We start from the raw sequence: 27,485 nt of genomic DNA on the forward strand, positions 1-27,485 counted from the left end.
TTTATTGGTCACGTACACAGTTTTGCAGGTCCAACAATGCAGCATTAGCTAGGAATACAAAAACAATACACACATAATCCAACGGTTAAATTAAGACACATTAGAAGGAGCAATGTCAGAGTCCGGAATATAAATACATTTATAAACTTGATGGTTCGAGCCCTGAATGCTGATTGGCTGACAACCGTGGTATATCAGGGTGGCAGGTAGCCTAGTGGTTAGAGTGTTGGGCCAGTAACCAAAAAATGTGATCATATTACTCCAGTGCTAGCCTCCCTACACTGGCTTCCTGTTAAGGCAAGGGCTGATTTCAAGGTTTTACTGCTAACGTACAAAGCATTACATGGGCTTGCTCCTACCTATCTTTCCGATTTGGTCCTGCCATACATACCTACACGTACGCTACGGTCACAAGACGCAGGCCTCCTAATTGTCCCTAGAATTTCTAAGCAAACGGCTGGAGGCAGGGCTTTCTCCTATAGAGCTCAATTTTTATGGAATGGTCTGCCTACCCATGTGAGAGACGCAGACTCAGTCTCAACCTTTAAGTCTTTACTGAAGACTTATCTCTTCAGTAGGTCCTATGATTAAGTATAGTCTGGCCCAGGAGTGTGAAGGTGAACGGAAAGGCTGGAGCAACGAACCGCCCTTGCTGTCTCTGCCTTGCCGGTTCCCCTCTTTCCACTGGGTTTCTCTGCCTCTAACCCTATTACAGGGGCTGAGTCACTGGCTTACTGGTGTTCTTCCATGCCGTCCATGGGAGGGGTGCATCACTTGAGTGGGTTGAGTCACTGACGTGGTCTTCCTGTCTGGGTTGGCGCCCCCCTTGGGTTGTGCCGTGGCGGAGATCTTTGTGGGCTATACTCGGCGTGGTCTCAGGATGGTAAGTTGGTGGTTGAGATATCCCTCTAGTGGTGTGGGGGCTGTGCTTTGGAAAAGTGGGTGGGGTTATATCCTGCCTGTTTGGCCCTGTCTGGGGGTATCATCGGATGGGGCCACAGTGTCTTCTGATCCCTCCTGTCTCAGCCTCCAGTATTTATGCTGCAGTAGTTTATGTGTCGGGGGGCTAGGGTCAGTCTGTTACATCTGGAGTATTTCTCTTGTCTTATCCGGTGTCCTGTGTGAATTTGTATATGCTCTCTCTAATTCTCTCTTTCTTTCTTTCTCTCGGAGGACCTGAGCCCTAGGACTATGCCTCAGGACTACCTGGCATGATGACTCCTTGCTGTCCCCAGTCCACCTGGCCATGCTGCTGCTCCAGTTTCAACTGTTCTGCCTGCGGCTATGGAACCCTGACCTGTTCACCGGACGTGCTTGTTGCACCCTCGACAACTACTATGATTATTATTATTTGACCATGCTGGTCATTTATGAACATTTTAACATCTTGACCATGTTCTGTTATAATATCCACCCGGCACAGCCAGAAGAGGACTGGCCACCCCTCATAGCCTGGTTCCTCTCTAGGTTTCTTCCTAGGTTTTTGGCCTTTCTAGGGAGTTTTTCCTAGGGAGTTTTTCCTAGCCACCGTGCTTCTTTCACATGCATTGCTTGCTGTTTGGGGTTTTAGGCTGGGTTTCTGTACAGCACTTTGAGATTTCAGCTGATGTACGAAGGGCTATATAAATACATTTGATTTGATTTGATAGCTCGAATCCCCAAGCTGACAAAGGTAAAAATCGGTCTTTCTGCCCCTGAACCCACTGTTCCTAGGCTGTCATTGTAAATAAGAATTTGTTCTTAACTGACTTGCCTAGTTAAATAAATATCAGACTTTATACCACGGGTATGACAAAACATTTATTTTTACTGCTCTAATTACATTGGTAACCAGTTTATAATAGCAGCAAGGCACCTCAGGGATTGTTGTATATGGCCAATATACCACGGCTAAGGGATGTATCAATGAACTCTGCATTGCGTAGTGCCAAAAACAGCCCTTAGCCATGGTATATTGGCCCTATACCACAGCCTTATTGCTTAAATGTATGTATGTAAATGGTGTGTATAGACAGTATGGACAGTATATGAATAGAAAAGTTATGTACAGCAGTAGCTATATAAGATGAGCCATGACTAGAATATAGTATATACATATCAAGTGGATAAAACAGTAAACATTATTAAAGTGACCAGTGTTCAATGACTATGTACATAGGACAGCAGTCTTTGAGGTGCAGGGCAGAGTACCGGGTGGTAGCCGGCTAGTGACAGTGTCTAAGGTTCAGGGCAGGGTACTGTGCATGGTGTATTACATGAGTAATATACATAGAACATTACTATGCAAAGAACTCCCAAAAGCCTACATGGCAACAGAAATTGTGACATTTATAATAACCTCACACCCCTTTGTGTGGATTTTAAGACCCATGAAAGATGAGGAATGGTTTTATTATCTCCACACACACACACACACACACACACACACACACACACACACACACACACACACAACAATGGATGTGATTTCCTTCAGTTTACTGCTCCCTCCAATCTAGGGTTAACAACATATATGACAGTTTCTGTGGGCTAAATGATCACTTGACTGAAGGAGCAATGCACCAATCAGAATGTGTGAAGCTGAGCTTGACGCACTATTTTCGGGAATAGGGACGTTACTTGACAGGAAGGGTTAGCTAGAAAGATTATGTATGTACTTTCGACCAGAAGGGAAAGAAACTCGTCGGGCAAAAACAAATTCGTTTGGAATATAGACATGCCTAAGGATATTTTCCTGTCAAGATCAACTCAGTCTTTATAGTTTCACAACGGATAATTATATTCTGGATCTACGAACAGAACGATACGGAAGTAAACTTGCCATCTGGCTAGCTTGCTAACGGCTAGGTGAGTAAAAACTACATACAATCTGTTTTAAATTGATATTGAGTAAAATACCAGCCATCAAGCCGCTGATATTCTTTTAACTAGAATCGTTATTAGATTCACACCTGCTTTTTGCGGGCTGTTACAAATGCACGGGATCTCGGAACCCTCAACTCCGTTCTCTTGAATCGAGGCGGAGTTGAGTTTTGATGACTGGTCGCGGGATTTACAAGCAACAATATTGAGTCACCATCAGTCGATTCTTGTAAAAATGTCAATTCTGAAAACGCTTAACTATGTTTGTCCTGTACAACTGCGGTCCTTCCGCAGGGTACTGAAATATATACTCCCAATAAAAACTTTTTGCGAATACAACCACGGACTTTTATCTCGTTACTCGTACAACGCGAGTCTGTGCTATCCGGCATCCTTGGGAGGTCCCTATCCTAAACCATAGCCTTAACCCATACCTAACCCTAATACTAAATGTGCAGTATGCAGACATTGCTCCACCACTTCCACCAATTTTAATAGCTCGCCTAATTAAAGTTTGTGACAAAACATACAGTGTAGAGAATAGAACCATCTAAGCCGCTGTAAAATAAAGAAATATTTTTCATAACCCAAAATAATATATTTTCAGCTGTTTGAAGCTGGTGTACAAACCCGAAAGTAAAAGATGCAAAAACTGAAGAACGGTAAGCATAGAAATGGCGCACATAGAACAGATCTACCGCTTATTGGACTTGCTTAAAATGAGAATGACAGATCTATAATGGTTCGCTCAAAAGTTACATATTGCAGCTTTAATCTCTCCCGTAACCATTTAAAATTTCAACTTCAATGTATAACTGCACGTGTATAACTACAACCAGTTAGAAAGTCGGACTTTTCTGAGTTTCCTTGTTCTGACTAACGCTTGAACACAGCAAGGGACATCCCAAGGAACCCGAATAGCACGGACCCAATTGGAGCTCAGTATGAGCAGCGAGGAAACAGTTGGTGATTGTGTTCACTAAAAGTTTTTATTAAAATGATGAATTAACACCCCGCGGAAGGACCGTATTTGTACAGTACAAACACAGGAACATGTAGCAAAGGGTTTTCAGGAATAGCATTTTTACAAGAATCAACTCATTTTGACTCAATGTTGTTGCCGTGACTAGTCATTAAACCCCAACTCCGCCTCGATATAAGAGAACGGAGGCGAAGGTTTATGGAGCCAGATAGCTGCCAAAACATGTAACTTGCACATCGTTAGGCGAGTAAGAAAATCCATGCATAATTTGATTGGATCATAAGAAAAGCCATGCGTGAAACATGAAATTACACTTGTGAACATACAAATCTCATTGTAGGTAATGTTTTATGAGCTAAACTATGTAGAATAGTTGGAAACGACAACTCCCTATTACATCAGACATTTCTGGCGGTATTTGATTTATCCATAGAGAACTGTGCAATGTGTGCATTGAGCTCACAGAAAAAACCTGAACAAAATGGAATTCAAATAATTCAACAGATGTCGGTCAACTGACATTTCGGTTAGTCGCCCAGCACTATAAATTGGTTGTTGATCATTGTCAGACAGTCATTTTCAAGTCTTGCCATAGATTTTCAAGCAGATTTAAGTCAAAACTGTAACTCTGCCACTCAGGACCATTCACTGTATTCTTGGGAAGCAAATACAGTGTAGATTTGGCCTTATGTTTTAGGTTATTGTCCTGCTGAAAGGTGAATTCATCTCCCAGTGTCTGGTGGAAAGCAGACTGAACCAGGTTTTCCTCTAGGATTTTGCCTGTGCTTAACTCCAATCTGTTTAAATTTTTATCCTGAAAAACTCACCAGTCCTTAACGATTACAAGCATACCCATAACATGATGCAGCCACCACTATGCTTGAAAAATGGAGAGTAGTACTCCGTGATGGGTTGTGTTGGATTTGACCCAAGCATAACTCTTTGTATTCACAACAAAAAGTTAATTGCTTTGCCACATTTCTTTTGCAGTTTTACTTTAGTGTCTTATGGCAAACAGGCTGCATGTTTTTGAGTAATTCTATTCTATAGAGACTTCCTTCTTTTCACTCACACTGTTGACTATCCCAGTATTGTGGAGTAATTCATCCTCAGTTTTCTCCTATCACAGCCATTAAACTAGAGGTCGACCGATTATGATTTTTCAAGGCCGATACCGATTATTGGAGGACCAAAAAAGCCGCTACCGATTAATCGGCCGTTATTTTTTTAAATATATTTTTTCCCAATTTAATTATTTAAATTTTTTTTTATTTATTTGTAATAATGACAATTACAACAATACTGAATGAACACTTATTTTAACTTAATATAATACATCAATAAAATCAATTTAGCCTCAAATAAATAATGAAACATGTTCAATTTGGTTTAAATAATGCAAAAACAAAGTGTTGGAGAAGTAAAAGTGCAATATGTGCCATGTAAAAAAACGAACGTTTAAGTTCCTTGCTCAGAACATGAGAACATATGAAAGCTGGTGGTTCCTTTTAACATGAGTCTTCAATATTCCCAGGTAAGAAGTTTTAGGTTGTAGTTATTATAGGAATTATAGGACTATTTCTCTCTATACGATTTGTATTTCATATACCTTTGACAATTGGGTGTTCTTATAGGCACTTTAGTATTGCCAGTGTAACAGTATAGCTTCCGTTCCTCTCCTCGCTCCTACCTGGGCTCGAACCAGGAACACATCGACAACAGCCACCCTCGAAGCAGCGTTACCCATGCAGAGCAATGGGAAAAACTACTCCAAGTCTCAGAGCGAGTGACGTTTGAAACGCTATTAGCGCGCACCTGGCTAACTAGCTAGCCATTTCACATCGGTTACACCAGCCTAATCTTGGGAGTTGACAGGCTTGAAGTCATAAACAGCGCAATGCATTGCGAAGGGCTGCTGGCAAACGCACAAAAGTGCTGTTTGAATGAACGCTTACGAGCCTGCTGCTGCCTACCATCGCTCAGTCAGACTGCTCTATCAAATCATAGACTTAATTATAATATGATAAACACACAGAAATACGAGCCTTAGGTCATTAATATGGTCGAAACCAGAAACTATCATCTCGAAAACAAAAAGTTTTTCCTGTCAGTGAAATACAAAGCCCCATAGGGGCTTTGGTTAAAAGTAGTGGTCCTGTCTGTCTGTGTGTGTTTCTACTGAATGTGTGTTCACAACCTTTTTGCTTTGTAAGACTGTATTTATTGTAAAAGATAAATGGAAAATATTTTGTGCTTGAGAAACTATTTTATCTAACGGGTGGTGTTTTATCTAACGGGTGGCATCCATAAGTCTAAATATTCTTGTTACATTGCACAATTGATGTTATGTCATAATTACGTAAAAGTCTGGCAAATTAGTTCGCAACGAGCCAGGCGGCCCAAACTGTTGCATATGAACGTGCGTGCAATGAACGCAAAATGACACAATTTCACCTGGTTAATATTGCCTGCTAACCTGGATTTCTTTTAGCTAAATATGCAGGTTTAAAAATATATACTTCTGTGTATTGATTTTAAGAAAGGCATTGATGTTTATGGTTAGGTACAGTCGTGCAACGATTGTGCTTTTTTCGCAAATGCGCTTTTGTTAAATCATCCCCCGTTTGGCGAAGTTGGCTGTCTTTGTTAGGAAGAAATAGTCTTCACAGTTCGCAACAAGCCAGGCGGCCCAAACTGCTGCATATACCCTGACTCTGTTTGCAAGAGAAGTGACACATTTTCCCTAGTTAAAAGAAATTCATGTTAGCAGGCAATATTAACTAAATATGCAGGTTTAAAAATATATACTTGTGTATTGATTTTAAGAAAGGCATTGATGTTTATGGTTGGAGCAACGTGTACCTAAGCGATTATATGCAACGCAGGACAGGCTAGATAAACTAGTAATATCATCAACCATGTGTAGTTAACTAGTGATTATGATTGATTGTTTTTTATAAGATAAGTTTAATGCTAGCTAGCAACTTACCTTGGCTTCTTACTGCATTCGCGTAACAGGCAGGCTCCTCGTGGAGTGCAATGTAAAGCAGGTGGTTAGAGCGTTGGACTAGTAAACCGTAAGGTTGCAAGATTGAATCCCCGAGCTGACAAGGTAAAAATCTGTCGTTCTGCCCCTGAACAAGGCAGTTTAACCCCGTTCCTAGGTCGTCATTGTAAATAAGAATGTGTTTTTAATCTGACTTGCCTAGTTAACCTGTCTGGGCTAGGGGGCAGTATTTTCACGGCCGGATGAAAAACGTACCCAATTTAAACAGGTTACTACTCTGGCCCAGAAACTAGGATATGCATATTATTAGTAGATTTGGATAGAAAACACTCTGAAGTTTCTAAAACTGTTTGAATGTTGTCTGTGAGTATAACAGAACTCATATGGCAGGAAAAAACCTGAGAAAAATCCAAGCAGGAAGTGGAAGGTCTGAGAATTGTAGTTCTTCTTTTGATTCTCTATCGAAGCTCCAGTGTCTGTGGGGTGACGTTGCACTTCCTAAGGCTTCCATTGGCTGTCTAAAACTTTCAGAAAGTGGTTTGAGCATTTTCCTGTCACTAGGTAGATAATAGGAGCTCAGTTACTGAGTGGTCTGCCTGGCAACAAAGGGATTGGATATGCTCGGTCCCGCGAGCGCGCCCCTCCTTCTTTTTCTTCTTGAATGAATATGCTTTTGTCCGGTTAGCATATTATCGCAATTTTACGTTAAAAATACCATAAAGATTGATTTTAAACAGCGTTTGACCTGCTTCTAAGTACGGTAATGGAACATTTTGACTTTTCATCTCTCGTTCCGCACTCACGCGTTATGCCTTTGGATAAGTGATCTGAACGCACGAACAAAACGGAGGTATTTGGACGTAAATATGGATTATTTGGAACAAAAACAACATTTCTTTTGGAAGTAGCAGTCCTGGGAGTGCATTCTGACGAAGATCAGCAAAGGTAATACAATATTTCTAATACTAATTCTGAGTTTAGGTTGCCCCAAATTTGGCGGGTGTCTGAAAAGCTCGCCGTGATGGCTGAGTTATGTACTCAGAATATAGAAAAATTTGCTTTCTCTGTAAAGCTATTTTAAAATATGACACAGCGGTTGCATAAAGGAGTAGTCTATAATTCTTAAAATAATTATGTATTTTGTCAACGTTTATGATGAGTATTTTTGTAAATTGATGTGCACGTTTACCGGACGTTTTGGTGGGAATACATTTTCTGAATATCACGCGCCAATGTAAAATGCTGTTTTTTAATATAAATATTAACTTTATCGAACAAAATATACATGTATTGTGTAACATAATGTCCTAGGAGTGTCATCTGATGAAGATTGTCAAAGGTTAGTGCTTCATTTAGCTGTGTTTTGGGTTTTATTGACATGTCCTTGCTTGGAAAATGGCTGTGTGATTATTTTTGTCTATGTACTCTCCTAACATAATCTAATGTTTTGCTTTCGCTGTAAAGCCTTTTTGAAATCGGACAATGTGGTTAGATTAACGAGAAGTTTATCTTTAAAATGGTGTAAAATAGTCGTATGTTTGAGAAAGTTGAATTATGACATTTTGTTGTTTTTGATATTTCACTGGCTGTGTCCCGCAGGTGGGACGCTGGCATCCCACCTAGCCCATAGAAGATAAATGTAAAAAAAAAAAAGAAAAAAGATTGGCCAAAAAAGGCGTCCAAAAATACCGATTTCCGATTGTTATGAAAACTTGAAATCGGCCCTAATTAATCGGCCATTCCGATTAATCGGTCGACCTCTACATTAAACTCTGCAACTGTTTTAAAGTCACCATTGGCTTCATGTTAACCTGTTTGGGCTAGGGGGCAGTATTGAGAATTTTGGAAAAAATATGTGCCCATTTTTAACTGCCTCCTACACCAACTCAGAAGCTAGAATATGCATATTATTGTTCAGGTTTGGATAGAAAACACCCTAAAGTTTCTAAAACTGTTTGAATGGTGTCTGTGAGTATAACAGAACTCCTATGGCAGGCAAAAACCTGACAAGGTTTCATGCAGAAAGTGGCCTGTCTGACAAGGAGTCGTGCGTCTTGCATCTGTTTATTGAAAAGTAAGGATCTTAGCTGTAACGTGACAATTCCCAGGGCTCCAATAGGCTCTCAGAACCCGCGAAAAACCTGAAGGTTGACGAGGCAGCCTCAGGCTGAAACACATTATCGCCTTTGGTAAGTGGCGGATCAGAGGACCATTGAATGAGGCGCATGCACGATTCGCCCCCGTGGAGAAATTTAATTCGGCTGTTTAGGCTCATTGCAGATTCCCGGTCGGAATATTATCGCTTTTCTACGAGATAAATGGCATAAAAATTGGTTTTAAACAGCGGTTGACATGCTTCGAAGTACGGTAATGGAATATTTAGACATTTTTTGTCACGCCAATAAGCCATGCGCGAGACCGTGATGTAGCATTCTGATAGTGTCTAGAACTCACGAACAAAACGTCGCTGTTTGGATATAACGATGGATTATTTGGGACCAAACCTACATTTGTTATTGAAGTAGAAGTCCTGGCAGTGTATTCTGACGAAGAACAAGCAAGGTAAGAACATTTTTCATATAGGAAATGTGATTTTGGTGGAGGCTGACCTGGGTGGGTGTCTAAATAGCTAGCCCTGTGATGCCGGGCTATGTACTTAGATTATTGCAAAATGTGCTTCATCCGAAAAGCTATTTTAAAATCGGACATATCGAGTGCATAGAGGAGTAATGTATCTATAATTCTTAAAATAATTGTTATGCTTTTTGTGAACGTTTATCGTGAGTAATTTAGCAAACTGTTAGTAAATTCCCCGGAAGTTTGCGGGGGGTATGCTTTTTCTGAACGTCACATGCTAATGTAAAAAGCTGGTTTTTGATATAAATATGAACTTGATTGAACAGACATGCATGTATTGTATAACATAATGTCCTAGGTGTGTCATCTGATGAAGATCATAAAAGGTTAGTGCTGCATTTAGCTGTGGTTTGGGTTTATGTGACATGATATGCTAGCTTGAAAAATGGGTGTCTGATTATTTCTGGCTGGGTACTCTCCTGACATAATCTAATGTTTTGCTTTCGTTGTAAAGCCTTTTTGAAATCGGACAGTGTGGTTAGATTAACGAGATTCTTGTCTTTAAATAGCTGTAAAATAGTCATATGTTTGAGAAATTGAAGTAATAGTATTTCAAACGATTCAAAAATCGCGCCACTGGATTGAAGTGTCTGTTACGTAGGTGGGACGAATTCGTCCTACATGCGCCAGAGAGGTTAAAATCCCTGAGCGGTGTCCTTCCTTTCTGGCAACTGAGTTAGGATGGACGCCTGTATCTTTGTAGTAGCTGGGTGTATTGATACACCATCCAAAGTGTAATTAATAATTTCTCCATGCTCAAACGGATATTCAATGTCTGTTTGTTTTATCCATCTACTAATAATAATTTTAAATTCAGGCTGTAACAAAATAAAATGTGGAAAAAGTCAAGGGGTCTGAATGATTTCCGAAGGCACTGTATGTATTTTTTCATGCATATACAAACACCCCATTCTAAATGTTACCTTAAATCACACTCTATACACACATCAATGATTAGTCTACATCTCTCACCTTGGTTGAGTGCCAACGGATGAGGAGCAGCCTAGGCAAATTATTAGGGAAAAACTTTTCTGTGTGCAAATCCCTACTGTAGCCTACTGATCTCCTACGTCATGCCAAAAGTTGTGCGTGTGGTGCTTGCATGTGCCTTTTCCCAGTTTAGGCTAACTCTACCATGATTCCAGACATAAATAATAAATTACAGAGACTACATTATTACTCTGTTAGCTTTGTATATTCAAATCAAATGTATTTATATAGCCCTTCTTACATCAGCTGATATTTCAAAGTGCTGTACAGAAACCCAGCCTAAAACCCCAAACAGCAAGCAATGCAGGTGTAGAAGCACGGTGGCTAGGAAAAACTCCCTAGAAAGGCCAAAACCTAGGAAGAAACCTACAGAGGAACCAGGCTATGAGGGGTGGCCAGTCCTCTTCTGGCTGTGCCGGGTGGAGATTATAACAGAACATGGCCAAGATGTTCAAATGTTCATAAATGACCAGCATGGGCAAATAATAATAATCACAGTAGTTGTCGAGGGTGCAACAAGTGAGCACCTCAAGAGTAAATGTCAGTTGGCTTTTCATAGCCGATCATTGAGAGTATCTCTACCACTCCTGCTGTCTCTAGAGAGTTGAAAACAGCAGGTCTGGGACAGGTAGCACGTCCGGTGAACAGGTCAGGGTTTTATAGCCGCAGGCAGAACAGTTGAAACTGGAGCAGCAGCACGGCCAGGTGGACTGGGGACAGCAAGGAGTCATCATGCCAGGTAGTCCTGAGGCATGGTCCTAGGGCTCAGGTCCTCCGAGAGAGAGAAAGAGTGAATTAGAGAGAGCATACTTAAATTGACACAGGACACCGGATAAGACAGGAGAAATACTCCAGATATAACAGACTGACCCTAGCCCCCCGACACATAAACTACTGCAGCATAAATACTGGAGGCTGAGACAGGAGGGGTCAGGAGACACTGTGGCCCCATCCGATGATACCCCCAGACAGGGCCAAACAGGCAGGATATAACCCCACCCACTTTTCCAAAGCACAGCCCCCACACCACTAGAGGGATATCTCAACCACCAACTTACCATCCTGAGACCACGCCGAGTATAGCCCACAAAGATCTCCGCCACGGCACAACCCAAGGGGGGCGCCAACCCAGACAGGAAGACCACGTCAGTGACTCAACCCACTCAAGTGACGCACCCCTCCTAGGGACGGCATGGGAGAACACTAGTAAGCCAGTGACTCAGCCCCTGTAATAGGGTTAGAGGCAGAGAATCCCAGTCGAGAGAGGGGAACCGGCCAGGCAGAGACAGCAAGGGCGGTTCGTTGCTCCAGAGCCTTTCCGTTCACCTTCACACTCCTGGGCCAGACAACACTCAATCATAGGACCTACTGAAGAGATGAGTCTTCAATAAAGACTTAAAGGTTGAGACCGAGTCTGCATCTCTCACATGGGTAGGCAGACCATTCCATAAAAATGGAGCTCTATAGGAGAAAGCCCTACCTCCAGCTGTTTGCTTAGAAATTCCAGGGACAATTAGGAGGCCTGCATCTTGTGACCGTAGCGTACGTGTAGGTATGTACGGCAGAACCAAATCGGAAAGATGGGTAGGAGCAAGCCCATGTAATGCTTTGTAGGTTAGCAGTAAAACCTTGAAATCAGCCCTTGCCTTAACAGGAAGCCAGTGTAGGGAGACTAACACTGGAGTAATATGATACAATTTTGGGGTGCTATAGTCAGGATTCTAGCAGCCGTATTTAGCACTAACTGAAGTTTATTTAGTGCTTTATCCGGGTAGCCGGAAAGTAGAGCATTGCAGTAGTCCAACCTAGAAGTAACAAAAGAAGCATGGATTAATTTTTCTGCATCATTTTTGGACAGCAAGTTTCTGATTTTTGCAATGTTACGTATATGGGAAAAAAAGCTGCCCTTGAAACAGTCTTGATATGTTCTTCAAAAGAGAGATCAGGGTCCAGAGTAACACCGAGGTCCTTCACAGTTTTATTTGAGTATAACCATCAAGATTAATTGTCAGATTCAACAGAAGATCTCTTTGTTTCTTGGGACCCTGAACAAGCATCTCTGTTTTGTCCGAGTTTAAAAGTAGAACGTTTGCAGCCATCTACTTCCTTATGTCTGAAACACAGGCTTCTAGCGAGGGCAATTTTGGAGCATCACCATGTTTCATTGAAATGTACAGCTGTGTGTCATCCGCATAGCAGTGAAATTTAACATTATGTTTTCGAATGACATCCCCAAGAGGTAAAATATATTGTGAAAACAATAGTGGTCCTAAAACGAAACCTTGAGGAACACCGACATTTACAGTTGATTTGTCAGAGGACAAACCATTCACAGAGACAAACTGATATCTTTCCGACAGATAAGATCTAAACCAGGCCAGAACTTGTCCGTGTAGACCAATTTGGCTTTCCAATCTCTCCAAAAGAATGTGGTGATCGATGGTATCAAAAGCAGCACTAAGATCTAGCAGCACGAGGTAATTTACCACCTTCACAGGTGCAGTCTCAGTGCTATGATGGGGTCTAAAACCAGACTGAAGCGTGACAGCTTTTTCAAAAATTTCTGAGAGGAATGGAAGATTCGATATAGGATGATTTAAAAAAAAAAAGTAAATATATTTTCTGGGTCAAGATTGGGCTTTTTCAAGAGAGTCTTTATTACTGCCACTTTTATTGAGTTTGGTACACATCCGGTGGATAGAGAGCCGTTTATTATGTTCAACATAGGAGGGCCAAGCACAGGAAGCAGCTCTTTCAGTCGTTTAGTTGGAGTAGGGTCCAGTATGCAGCTTGAAGGTTTAGAGGCCATGATTATTTTCATCATTGTGTCAAGTGATATAGTACTAAAACACTTTAGTGTCTCCCTTGATCCTAGGTCCTGGCAAAGTTGTGCAGACTCAGGACAACGGAGCTTTGGAGGAATACACAGATTTAAAGAGGAGTCTGTAATTTGCTTTCTACTGATCATGATCTTTTCCCCAAAGAAGTTCATGAATTTATTACTGCTGAAGTGAAAGCCATCCTCTCTTGGGGAATGCTGCTTTTTAGTTAGCTTTGCGACAGTATCAAAAATAAATGTCGGATTGTTCTTATTTTCCTCAATTAAGTTGGAAAAATAGGATGATCGAGCAGCGGTAAGGTTTCTTCTTTCCAAGCTAGTCGGAAGACTTCCAGTTTGGTGTGGCGCCATTTCCATTCCAATTTTCTGGAAGCTTGCTTCAGAGCTCGTGTATTTTCGGTATACCAAGGAGCTAGTTTCTTATGACAAATGTTTTTAGGGGTGCAACAGCATCTAGGGTATTGCGCAAGGTTAAATTGAGTTCCTCAGTTAGGTGGTTAACTCAATTTTGGCCTTTGACGTCCTTGGGTAGGCAGAGGGAGTCTGGAAGGGCATCAAGGAATCTTTGGGTTGTCTGAGAATTTATAGCACGACTTTTGATGCTCCTTGGTTGTGGTCTGAGCAGATTATTTGTTGCGATTGCAAACGTAATAAAATGGTGGTCCGATAGTCCAGGATTATGAGGAAAAACATTAAGATCCACAACATTTATTCCACGGGACAAAACTAGGTCCAGAGTATGACTGTGGCAGTGAGTAGGTCCAGAGACATTTTGGACAAAACCCACTGAGTCGATGATGGCTCCGAAAGTCACCAAAAATTTGAATATTATCTGCTATGACTACAATGTCCGATAGGAATTCAGGGAACTCAGTGAGGAACGCTGTATATAGCCCAGGAGGCTTGTAAACAGTAGCTATAAAAAGTGATTGAGTAGGCTATTAACTTCTATGTTCGTGCAGCACAAGATTTTGACTGGAGTGGGAAGAGGTGATCCCAGAACAGAAATCAACATGAGCTTAACGGAAGAACTGACGTTTCATCCCTAGGTAGTGATTCACAATTATGGAAAATCTCTGTATTTATGCTACTGGCTACTTCACTGACACGGAAGCCCTTTTTCACCTTTCCTTCTATTCCCTTATTAAGAGGTAAAGTTGATAAACAGCAATCTACCCAAATAACAGTGTAGGTCTGGGTCATGGTGGTGCAATACAGCTCAATACAGCCAGTCAGCTGATCACTACAATATCTAATACCTTAAAGGCCCAGTGCAGTCAAAATGTTGTTTTTCCTGTGTTTTAGATTTATATTTAGGGCCCTATTAAAATCCTTGATGCGGAGAACGTGGACGAAATCACGGAATCCAGTAAATAAAACACAATTTAACAATATTCAATAGTCTATTGAATTTAGTACGAAATTAACTAAATGTAATTTGCCCAAGTTTTATCATAAGACATGAACAGAATGCATCAGTGATTTGTATTTCCTGCAACTTTCTGAAGAGGCAAGGAGAATTCCCCTGTATGTGTGGTCCGCGAGGCTGCCACGTTGTGTAGACACTATAAAAACACCACAAAACAATAGCCTCTTCCTAGGTGGACACTGGGATTAAAGGGTAACTACACCCAGAACTAGCAATTTCTCAAATTTTTCCCAGGCCTCAAAAGTGGTCTCCTGATGTTGTTTAAGCATTGTTGTGGACTTAGAAAATCAAATGTATTTTTTTGTTGTTGTATGTTTAGAGAGCGAAAGCCTGGAAAAACTAACCGGCAAAAACTGAATTTTGGAAAAAATGAATGGAAAAAAGGCAATAAAAGTTACAGATTTTATAGCAGCTGATGAATCTAACACTGGAAAAGTGTGAACAAATTTGATCAGTTGTTTCTGGTTGAAAATGCAATCTACACAGGACCTTCTAATCAGCAGTTTGCATGGGTGGGAGATTCAGCTTTCCATGGTGACATCACCATGCGGTCAATTGGTTAATAGACCAATATCAGAAAAAGGTTCCAAAACTCTCTGCCAATAACAGCTGTGCAGTTTTCCCCTCAACAGCCCACAGACCTAGCAAAATTCTTGCTTTAGAAATATTTTTTCCCATTTTTAATGGGAATCGATTACCGATTACAGTAAGTTACTTGATTTTTACACAAATTATTTGATATTGATATAAAAACAGCTGCATTGGGCCTTTTTAAAAGTCCCTTTGATTATGTATACAATGGTTCACTAGTCCAGTTACCACAGTTCTAAATATGAAATGAGCATTAGTGATGCTTGTATCTCACATTATAAACCTTGCATTAATGTTGTATTATTGTGATTGTAGTGCATCAGTAGTGGTAGGCCCATCTCCAGGCTAATATTAGGCCTACCACACAATGGAATAAGTACACTGAACAAAAATATAAACCCAACATGCAAAGTGTTGGTCCAATGTTTTATGAGTTGAAATAAAAGATCCCAGAAATGTTCTATATGCACAAAAAGCTTATTTCTGTTTACATCCCTGTTAGTGAGCACATTTCCTTTGCCAAGATAATCCATCCACCTGACAGGTGTGGTATATCAAGAAGATCATTACACAGGTGCACCTTGTGCTGGAGACAATAAAAGGCCACTCTAAAATGTGGAGTTTTGTCATACAACACAATGCCACAGATGTCTCAAGTTTTGAGGGAGCATGCAATTGGCATGCTGACTGCAGGAATGTCCATCAGAGCTGTTGCCAGGTCATTTAATGTTAATTTCTCTACCATAAGCTGCCTCCAACATCGTTTTAGAGAATTTGGCAGTACGTCCACCTGGCCTTAACTGCTTACCACGTGTATGGAGTTGTGTGGGCGAGCAGTTTGCTGACGTAAACGTTGTGAACAGAGTGCACCATGGTGGCGGTGTGGTTATGGTATGGACATGCATAAGCTACGGACAACAAACACATTTTATCGATTGGCATTTTCATGCCAATCAACCGCCACCATCACCTCATGTTTCAGCATTATAATGCACAGCCCCATGTCGCAAGGATCTGTACACAATACCTGGAAGCTGAAAATGTCCCAGTTCTTCCATGGCCTTCATACTCACCAGACATGTCACCCATTGAGCACATTTGGGATGCTCTGGATCGACGTACGACAGCGTATTCCAGTTCCCGCCAATGTCCACCAACTTCGCAAAGCCATTGAAGAGGGGTGGGATAACATTCCACAGGCCACAATCTGCAGCCTGACCAACTCTATGCGAAGGAGATGTGTCGCGCTGCATGAGGCAAATGGTGGTCACACAAGATACTGACTGGTTCTCTGATCCACACCCCTATCTTTTTTTTTTTTAGGTATCTGTGACCAACGGATGCATTATCTGTATTCCCAGTCATGTGAAATCCATAGATTAGGGCCTAATGAATGTATTTCAATTGACTGATTTACATATATGAACTGTAACTCCGTAAAATTCAACAAATTGTTGCATGTTGCCTGGTCACTTTTTATGTTATTTTATAGTTTCTACAAACTATTTAAAAAAATATATAAAAATGTTTTATTAACCCCTCTTCGCCGCACACAAATGTTTGTTTGTTTTTACAGCTTTGTTGCTATGTATACATATACTTGACATATAACACTTTACATATTTTATTTATACATTTTGCATACATGGTACTTTTATATACAGTACCAGTCAAACGTTGACACACCTACTCATTCAAGCATTTTTCTTTATTTTTTACCATTTTCTACATTGTAGAATAATAGTGAAGACATCAAAACTATGCAATAACACATATGGAATCATGTAGTCACCAAAAAAGTGTTAAAGAAATTAAAATATATTTTAGATTTGAGATTCTTCAAAGTAGCCACCATTTGCCTTGATGACAGCTCTGCACACTCTTGGCATTCTCTCAACCAGCTTCACCTGGAATTCTTTTCCAACAGTCTTGAAGAAGTTACCACATATGCTGAGCACCTGTTGGCTGCTTTTCCTTCACTCTGCGGTCCAACTCATCCCAAACCATCCCAATTGGGTTGAGGTCGGGTGATTGTGGAGGCCAGGTCATCTGATGCAGCACTCCATCACTCTCCTTCTTGGTCAAATAGCCCTTACACAGCCTGGAGGTGTGTTGGGTCATTGTCCTGTTGAAAAACAAACAATAGTCCCACTATGCGCAAACCAGATGGGATGGCGTATCGCTGCAGAATGATGTGGTAGCCATGCTGGTTAACTTCTTGTGGATCATTGGGACGCTAGTGTCCCATCTGGCCAACATCCGGTGAAATTGCAGAACGCAAAATTCAAATTAAATTACTATAAATATTTAACTTTCATAAAATCACAAGTACAATGCATCAAAATAAAGCTAAACTTGTTGTTAATCCAGCCGCCGTGTCAGATTTGAAAGAGGCTTTACGGCGAAAGCAAACCATGCGATTAGGACAGCGCCCAGCACACAAATGCATAACAAATCATTTTCAAGAAGGGAGTTGCGACACGAAAGTCAGAAATAGCGATATAATATATGCCTTACTTTTGAACATCTTCTTCTGTTGGCACTCCAAAAGGTCCCAGTTACATTACAAATGGTCCTTTTGTTCGATAAAGTCCTTCTTTATATCCATAAAAACTCAGTTTAGCTGGCGCGCTTCAGTCAATAATCCACTCGGTTTCCCTCCTTCAAAATGCATACAAAATGAATCCCAAACTTTACCAATAAACTTATCTAAACAAGTCAATCAACGTTTATAATCAAACAATAGGTACCCTAATACGCAAATAAACAATCAAATTTTAGACGGAGAATGGTTATTGTCTTTACCGGAGAAAAATACCAAAGAACGCGCTCTGTCACGCGCTTGGAAACACTACAGCCAAGATGGGAGCCACCTAGAAAAACTATAATTTCTGGCTCATTTTTCCAAAAACCAGCCAGAAACTCTTTCTAAAGACTGTTGACATCTAGTGGAAGCCCTAGGAATTGCAATCGGGCATGATTTCGCCCTATTATAAAAGTGCCAGCCATTGAAATCAGTGGTAGGATGATTTTCTTTTTTTTGGGATGGTTTGTCCTCGGGGTTTCGCCTGCCATTTCAGTTATTTTATACTCACAGACATTATTCTAACAGTTTTAGAAACTTTTTTGAGTGTTTTCTATCCAAATCTACCAATTATATGCATATCCTAGCTTCTGGGCCTAAGTAGCAGGCAGTTTACTTTGGGCACGCTTTTCATCCGGATGTCAAAATACTGCCCCCATCCCAAAGAAGTTAAGTATGCCTTGAATTCTAAATAAATCACAGACAGTGTCACCAGCAATGCACCATCACACCTCCTCCTCCATGCTTCACGGTGGGAACCACACATGCAGAGATCATCCGTTCACCTACTCTACGTCTCACAAAGACACGGCGGTTGGAAGCAAAAATGTCAAATTTGGACTCATCAGACCAAAGGACAGATTTCCACCGGTCTAATGTCCATTGCTCGTGTTTCTTGGCCCAAGCAAGTCTCTTTTTCTTATTGGTGTCCTTTAGTTGTTGTTTCTTTGCAGCAATTTGACCATGAAGGCCTGATTCACACAGTCTCCTCTGAAAAGTTGATGTGGAGATGCGTTATTCTGCATTGACATATTTAATGTAGTCCTTATTATGTCCTGTTATATTCCTATCAGTGGAGAGATGTATGATTTAATGTAGGGCTATTTTGTGTGTGTGGCAGCCCAATTCTGATATTTTTTTCCCAATAATTGGTATTTTGATCATGATCAATCAGATCTTTTCACATCAGATCTTTTTCAGAGCTGATCTGATTGGTCAAAAGACCAATTAGTGAAAAAAAGTTCCAAGTTGGGCCACCTGTGTAAACGCTGTGTGTGTGTGTGTGTGTGTACTGTGACCCCGCTGATCCCGTCATCAGTCAGTAGATCAGAGCTCCGCCGCCACGGGCGATAGGCTGATAAGGGCTGTTATGAAACAAGCTGTGTCCTAGCCACTGGGGGTGCTGCCTGCACCGCTCTAGAGGAAGGGGAAACGCTGCTGGGAGAACTAATGGGATGATCTGCATGCAGAGGAGAACTATTTCTCCTCCATCTCTTCCTCATCCCCTCCTCCTCTCTTCCCTTCATCCTCTCTTCCTCTAGTAGGAGAGTTGGGTAAAGGGGACAGTGTATCCTTGGTCAACTCTCTTGTCCTTGGATTGCCACGTCACGGGACCACAGAGTGTGTTGTGCTCTTAGAAATAACATGGCTAGAGTAATTATAATTCTGTGGTTGTTCTTGATGACATCAATTCAGTGGGCGTGTGTGTTATTAATAGGGTTACCTTGGTAGAGGAGTGTGTGTGTGTGTTTTTGATTTAATCTATGAAGGTATGTGAATGACATTTCAAGAGGTGTGTGTTTGCTTTGGTGAGATCATCTAATCAGGTGTGTGTGTTGTGAATGACGTCGCCTCAGTAGGTGTGTGTGTGTGTGTTGGGGGCAGCCCATGTTGGAACATGAGTCATCAGGCTATGCAGGACTCTGCATCGCTGCTACAGTGAGCTCACCTCTGGATCAATACATTACCCACTCCTGACACACTTACCCACACCAACTCACCATCTCTCTCCCTCTCCTTCCAGAGTCTGGATGCCAAGTCTGGGGGTGATGGAGCTGGGCAGGCAACTGTGTGGGAAGATGAGGAGGCCGAGGAGGGCCGAGGGCCCCGTCACTGTGCCCATGAGAGGTCTGGAGATTCATTTCTACCTACCAGATATTCACCCGCTGGTGTTCCTCAAAGACAGCTTCACCGCTGAGGAGCTGTGTGTGGAGGCCGCCAAAAGATGCTGTAAGTACTGTCTCAACTCCTGCTGTGTGTGTCCGTGCCTAACTACGATCATCCATATATATGTGTGTGTGTGTGTGCCTGCCTGCCTGCGGGAATCCGAGTGTGTGCATGCCTGTATGCCAGAGCATTAACTTCTCTAGGGCCAGATTTCGTCCCACCCTAGTCAACAGCCAGTGGAATCCCGTGGCGCGTTATTCAAATACCTTAGAAATGCTTTTACTTCAATTTCTCAAACATATGACTATTTTACACCATTTTAAAGACAAGACTATCGTTAATCTAACCACACTGTCCGATTTCAAAAAGGCTTTACAACGAAAGCAAAACATTAGATTATGTCAGCAGAGTACCCAGCCAGAAATAATCAGACACCCATTTTTCAAGCTAGCATAGAATGTCACATAAACCCAAATCACAGCTAAATGCAGCACTAACCTTTGATGATCTTCATCAGATGACAATCTTAGGACATTATGTTATACAATACATGCATGTTTTGTTCAATCATGTTCATATTTATATCAAAAACCAGCTTTTTACATTAGCATGTGACGTTCAGAACTAGCATACCCCCCGCAAACTTCCGGTGAATTTACTAAATTACTCACGATAAACGTTCACAAAAAACATAACAATTATTTTAAGAATTATAGATACAGAACTCCTCTATGCACTCGCTATGTCCGATTTTAAAATAGCTTTTCGGTGAAAGAATATTGCAAAATGTGCTAAGTCGATAGCCCGGCATCACAGGGCTAGCTATTTAGACACCCACCAAGTTCAGCACTCACCAAAGTCAGATTTACTATAAGAAAAATGTTATTACCTTTGCTGTTCTTCGTCAGAATGCACTCCCAGGACTTCTACTTCAATAACAAATGTTGGTTTGGTTCAAAATAATCCATAGTTATGTTCAAATATCCTCTGTTTTGTTCGTGCGTTCAAGACACTATCCGAATGGTAAAGAAGGGTGATGCGCACGACGCATTTCGTGACAAAAAAATTCTAAATATTCCATAACCGTACTTCGAAGCATGTCAACCGCTGTTTAAAATCAATTTTTATGCCATTTTTCTCGTAAAAAAGCGATAATATTCCGACCGGGAAAGCGTGTTTACGTTCAAAGAGAGAGAAAGTAAAAACATGGGATCCCCTCGTGCACGAGCCTCAGTCTGATGGTCCCCTGATAGAGCACTTACCAAAGGCGCTAATGTGTTTCAGCCAGCGGCTGGAATTACATCATTCAGCTTTTTCCCGGGTTCTGAGAGCCTATGGGAGCCGTAGGAAGTGTCACGTTACAGCAAAGATCCTAAATGTTCAATAAACAGCCAAGAAGCCCAAGAAATGGTCAGAGAGGGTACTTCCTGTTTGGAATCTTCTCTGGTTTTTGCCTGCCATATGAGTTCTGTTATACTCACAGACATCATTCAAACAGTTTTAGAAACTTTAGGGTGTTTTCTATCCAAAGCCAATAATTATATGCATATTCTAGTTTCTGGGCAGTAGTTATAACCAGATTAAGTCGGGTACGTTTTTTATCCTGCCGTGTAAATACTGCCCCCTAGCCCTAACAGGTTAAATTTTATTTTATTTGTATTTATTTCACCTTTATTTAACCAGGTAGGCAAGTTGAGAACAAGTTCTCATTTACAATTGCGACCTGGCCAAGATAAAGCAAAGCAGTTCGACAACATACAACAACACAGAGTTACACATGGAATAAAACAACATACATTCAATGATGCAGTAGAAAAAAATAAGACTATATACAATGTGAGCAAATGATGTGAGATAAGGGAGGTAAAGGCAAAAAATGCCATGGTGGCAAAGTAAATAAAGTATAGCAAGAAAAACACTGGAATGGTAGATTTGTAGTTTGAAGAAAGTTAAAAGTTAAAATATAAATAATATGGTGCAAAGGAGCAAAATAAATAAAATAAATAAATACAGTAGGGGAAGAGGTAGTAGTTTGGGCTAAATTATAGATGGGCTATGTACAGGTGCAGTGATCTGTGAGCTGCTCTGACAGCTGGTGCTTAAAGCTAGTGAGGGAGATAAGTGTTTCCAGTTTCAGAGATTTTTGTAGTTCGTTCCAGTCATTGGCAGCAGAGAACTGGAAGGAGAGACGACCAAAGGAGGAGTTGGCTTTAGGGGTGACCAGAGAGATATACCTGCTGGAGCGCGTGCTACAGGTGGGTGCTGCTATGGTGACCAGTGAGCGGAGATAAGGAGGGACTTTACCTAGCAGGGTCTTGTAGATGACCTGGAGCCAATGTGTTTGGCGACGATTATGAAGCGAAGGCCAGCCAACGAGAGCGTACAGGTCGCAGTGGTGGGTAGTATATGGGGCTTTGGTGACAAAACGGATGGCACTGTGATAGACTGCATCCAGCTTGTTGAGTAGGGTATTGGAGGCTATTTTGTAAATGACATCGCCGAAGTCGAGGATTGGTAGGATGGTCAGTTTTACGAGGGTATGTTTGGCAGTATGAGTGAAGGATGCTTTGTTGCGAAATAGGAAGCCAATTCTAGATTTCACTTTGGATTGGAGATGATTGATGTGAGTCTGGAAGGAGAGTTTACAGTCTAACCAGACACCTAGGTATTTGTAGTTGTCCACAAATTCTAAGTTAGAACCGTCCAGAGAAGTTATGCTGGACGGGCGGGCAGGTGCAGGCAGCGATCGGTTGAAGAGCATGCATTTAGTTTTACTTGTGTTTAGGAGCAGTTGGAGACCACGGAAGGAGAGTTGAATGGCATTAAAGCTCTTCTGGAGGGTTGTTAACACAGTGTCCAAAGAAGGGCCAGAAGTATACAGAATGGTGTCGTCTGCGTAGAGGTGGATCAGAGATTCACCAGCAGCAAGAGCGACATCATTTATGTATACAGAGAAAAGAGTTGGCCCAAGAATTGAACCCTGTGGTACCCCCATAGACTAATAGCCTAGTCTGTGTTTTTACGATTTGATTGGGGGAAGTTTTCAGGAACATTCTGAAGTTATATACTCCCATCTTAAAGGTCCTGAAAATTCATTCTGAAAAGTAATTTTTCTCTCATGGCTAACTACCAGGAAGTTTGAAACAACAGGCTGAGTGGGCGGGGAGCTTGTGTTCATGAGCTCACCTTGACTGACAGCTCTTTGAAACACCTATCTCAAGCAACTTGGATGCAGTGAGCAATGTTGCAGTAAAATCCTCTAAAGCTAATTTGGTGATACTAAAAGCAACTCAAACAACATTGAAATTGCACCAACAGTGCCCTCCGTAATTAATTATTGGGACAGTGAAGCATTTTTTTTTTTGGGGCTCTATATACCAAAAGTTTGGATTTGAAAAAAAAGGCTATGACCATGAAGTTAAAGTGAAGACGGTCAGCTTTAATTTGAGAGTATTGTCATCCATATCATGTGAACTGTTTAGAAATTACAGCAGTTTTTGTACATAGTCCCCCCATTTTAGGGGACCGAAAGTATTGGGACAAATTCACTTGTATGTGTATTAAAGTAGTCAAAAGTTTTTGGTCCCATATTCATAGCAGACAATGACTACATCAAGCTTGTGTTTGTTTTTGGTTGTGTTTCAGATCATTTAGTGTTCAATGGAAATGAATGGTAAAATCATGTATTGTGTCATTTTTATTGTAGGTAAGAATAGAATGTTTCTAAACACTTCTACATTAATGTGGATGCTACTTTGATTACAGATAATCCTGAATGAATTGTGAATAATGATGAGTGAGAGGTTATTGTAATGGTGAGAGGTTATTGTAATGGTGAGAGGTTTGCGTGTCTTAGGGGTATGATATTTGTGCGTCTGTAACTTTCTCACTCATCATTATTCACGATTCATTCAGAATTATCCGGAATCATGGTAGAATCCACATTACTGTAGAAGTTTTGAATGGCCCGTCCCACCCCCCATTTTGTTCCATGCTGGCTGAAGACCTAGAGTTGAAGTTGGAAGTTTACATACACTTAGGTTGGAGTCATTAAAACTCGTTTTTCAACCACTCCACAAATTTCTTGTTAACAAACTATAGTTTTGGCAAGTCGGTTAGGACATCTACTTTGTGCATGACACAAGTAATTTTTCCAACAATTGTTTACAGACAGATTATTTCACTTATAATTCACTGTATCACAATTCCAGTGTGTCAGAAGTTTATATACACTGAGTTTACTGTACCTTTTAAACAGTTTGGAAAATTCCAGAAAATGATGTCATGGCTTTAGAAGCTTCTGATGCTAATTGACACCATTTGAGTCAATTGGAGGTGTACCTGTGGATGTATTTCAAGGCCTACCTTCAAACTCAGTGCCTCTTTGCTTGACATCATGGGAAAATCAAAAAAATTGTAGACCTCCACAAGTCTGGTTCATCCTTGGGAGCAGTTTCCTAACGCCTGAAGGAACTACATTCATCTGTACAAACAATAGTACGCAAGTATAAACACCATGGGACCACGCAGCCATCATACCGCTCAGGAAGGAGACGTGTTCTGTCTCCTAGAGATGAACGTACTTTGGTGTGAAAAGTGCAAATCAATCCCAGAACAACAGCAACAGACCTTGTGAAGATGCTGGAGGAAACAGGTGCAATAATATCTATATCCACAGTAAAATGAGTCCTATATCGACATAACCTGACAGGCCGCTCGGCAAAGAAGAAGCTACTGCTCCAAAACCGCCATAAAAAAGCCAGACTACGGTTTGCAACTGCACATGGGGACAAAGATTGTACTTTTTGGAGAAATGTCCTCTGGTCTGATGAAACAAAAATAGAACTGTTGGGCCATAATGACCATCGTTTTGTTTGGAGGAAAAAGGGGGAGGCTTGCAAGCCGAGGAGCACCATCCCAACCGTGAAGCACGGGGTGGCAGCGTCATGTTGTGGGGGTGCTTTTCTGCAGGAGGGACTGGTGCACTTCACAAAATATATGGCCTCATGAGGAGGGAAATTATGTGGATATATTGAAGCAACATCTCAAGACATCAATCAGGAAGTTAAAGCTTGGTCGCAAATGGGTCTTCCAAATGGACAATGACCCCAAGCAAACTCCCAAAGTTGTGGCAAAATGGCTTAAGGACAACAAAGTAAAGGTATTGTAGTGGCCATCACAAGCCCTGACCTCAATCCTATAGAAAAGTTGTGGGCAGAACTGAAAAAGTGTGTGCGAGCAAGGAGGCCTACAAACCTGACTCAGTTACACCAGCTCTGTCGAGAGGAATGGGCCAAAATTCACCCAATGTATTGTGGGAAGCTTGTGGAAGGCTACCCGAAATGTTTTACTCAAGTTAAACAATTTAAAGGCAATGCTACCAAATAGTAATTGAGTGTATGTAAACTTCTGACCCACTGGGAATGTGATGAAAGAAATAAAAGCTGAAATAAATAATTCTCTCTACTATTATTCTGACATTTCACATTGTTAAAATAAAGTGATGATCCTAACTAAGGTGTATGCAAACTTCCGACTTCAACTGTAGCTTGACAGTAACTTGTTAAAACCAGACACAGAAGAAAGGGGAAACGAGTATCTTTGCCATATATGAATAGGGGAAACTTTTAATTATTTTTGCTGACACCATACAGTGAATTTTTTTGCAACAGTAGATGAGCTATCTAGCTACTGTATACCACGCCCCTCTGCAAACAGGCCTTCTCCGGTGTTGGTTATGAGGTGGTACTTATTTAAATTAGGTAAGAGAATATCATGTTACCATTAGTGTATTAAAATGAAAGTTCAGGTGATGTCATCTTGTTCCCTTTAATAATGAATCCAAGTGTTTGAGGGGAACAGTAACTTTATGATCAAACTATATCAATGTAGAATCAAGTAATTGTTCATACTGTGATCTGGTTTCCTTAGAATATCATACAATTTCATGAAAAACATGATTTTGACTGTTCATGACCTTTTAAATTTGTTCATTTTGAACTAATTGGGGATAAATTAGACTTATCCTGATAGAGCCTGTCTGCCAACAGAAGTCCACTGTAAATAGGCCCTGTCACATGAGAACTGTTACGTAGCAGACAAGAAGGAGTAATACAACTAAGAAATGGCTTCATAGGAGATGTTTTGTCTCTTTTTGTGTGCTGCTCATTTGTGTCATACAGTAGATTCTAGCCTATATGACATGGGACCTGAAAATGTTCCAAAGATGTAGGCCTATCTGTGTTATTTGTGGATCTTTGTTTTATTGCCAACAATCTAATGTTGTCAGAAGGATGCTCTTAATTACAGCTGAATCTCGATGTTTAAGATAAGAAACGCTGAATCCTAATATAAGAAATGCTTCTGATGCTAGTAGTAACCGTATTAACAGGCTATTACAGTAACTGCCAGATATAAGGCACACAATACAGACTGATTGATAAAGCCCAGCTACTAAGCCTCATGAGAAAGGCCACTAACATCCAGCATCTGTTTTCTTACCGTTCTAAAAATGCTTGTTTGGTAGCCTTCTTCTTCGACAGACACATTTTGGACGATATTTAAAACGTTGTTCTGATACTTGCTCTAAAAGTCCAGAACATCTGCCAGTGTGACCAGGGATGGATAGAAAGGGAGAGAGGGGAAGAGAAAGGATTGGGTCTGTCCGTCCAGCTCTTGCTTTCAGCCAGACACTCCAAGACAAGATGGTGGCTGGTTGGGGTCGGCCAATGGGACAGGTTCTGGAATTTCCTCTTTGTGTGAAGCCAAAACATATTTTCCCAGTACTGCAGAGCGAGAGGGGAGACCAAGGAGGAGTTCAGACCAAGGAGGAGTTCATACGCAAACATAGTCCTTACGCAAACATTCACTAGTTAACCTTAGAGGCTTAACAAGCAAAGCAGCTGCCAACATAAATGCATGATCTGTTTATAGCAAGTGTGTCTGTGAAGGGCCTTTCTGTCTGTGTGGTCAGTGGTAGGTAGTTCGATACACACACTCAGTCACAACAAAACAGGAGAGCTCAGATAAGAGGAAGTATACTGGCCCCGGCATGTTCCTGTCTCTCACTATGTTCCCTTTATTATTTGCAACAATTAGAAAGGCTCATCTGTAAAGGCTAAAGTGTTAGCCTATAGGTTTTGTAGTAACGGCAGCAGTAGTAGTCCTATAACATACAGTAGGAACTATCACTTGCCATTTCATGACAGTCTGGAGACTCTACAGTAGACTCATGACAGTCATTTTTAGTGCAATACTTAAGATGGAGTAACATCCAGATATTTTGATCTGAGTTATCGAGGCTTGATTTACAGTACCTTCGGAAAGTATTCAGACCCCTTGACATTTTCCACATTTTGTTACGTTATAGCCTTATTCTAAAATTGATTAAATATGAAT

At 41.1% G+C, this 27,485-nt stretch overlaps 1 protein-coding gene across 1 annotated transcript in view; it reads left to right on the plus strand.

Moving 5' to 3' along the window:
• Positions 1-2,586: 2,586 nt before the first annotated feature.
• The window catches only part of jak1 (Janus kinase 1), a 79,891-nt gene continuing 54,992 nt past the window's right edge, over positions 2,587-27,485 (plus strand). The window contains exons 1-2 of the mRNA XM_029707970.1: positions 2,587-2,847; positions 19,945-20,150. Of these exons, the coding sequence (XP_029563830.1) occupies positions 19,952-20,150 (199 nt within the window). The 5' untranslated portion in view covers positions 2,587-2,847; positions 19,945-19,951. The remainder of the gene's footprint in view (positions 2,848-19,944; positions 20,151-27,485) is intronic.

This window comes from Salmo trutta, chromosome 22 (genome assembly GCF_901001165.1).
Source record: "Salmo trutta chromosome 22, fSalTru1.1, whole genome shotgun sequence".
NCBI classification, from domain to species: domain Eukaryota; kingdom Metazoa; phylum Chordata; class Actinopteri; order Salmoniformes; family Salmonidae; genus Salmo; species Salmo trutta.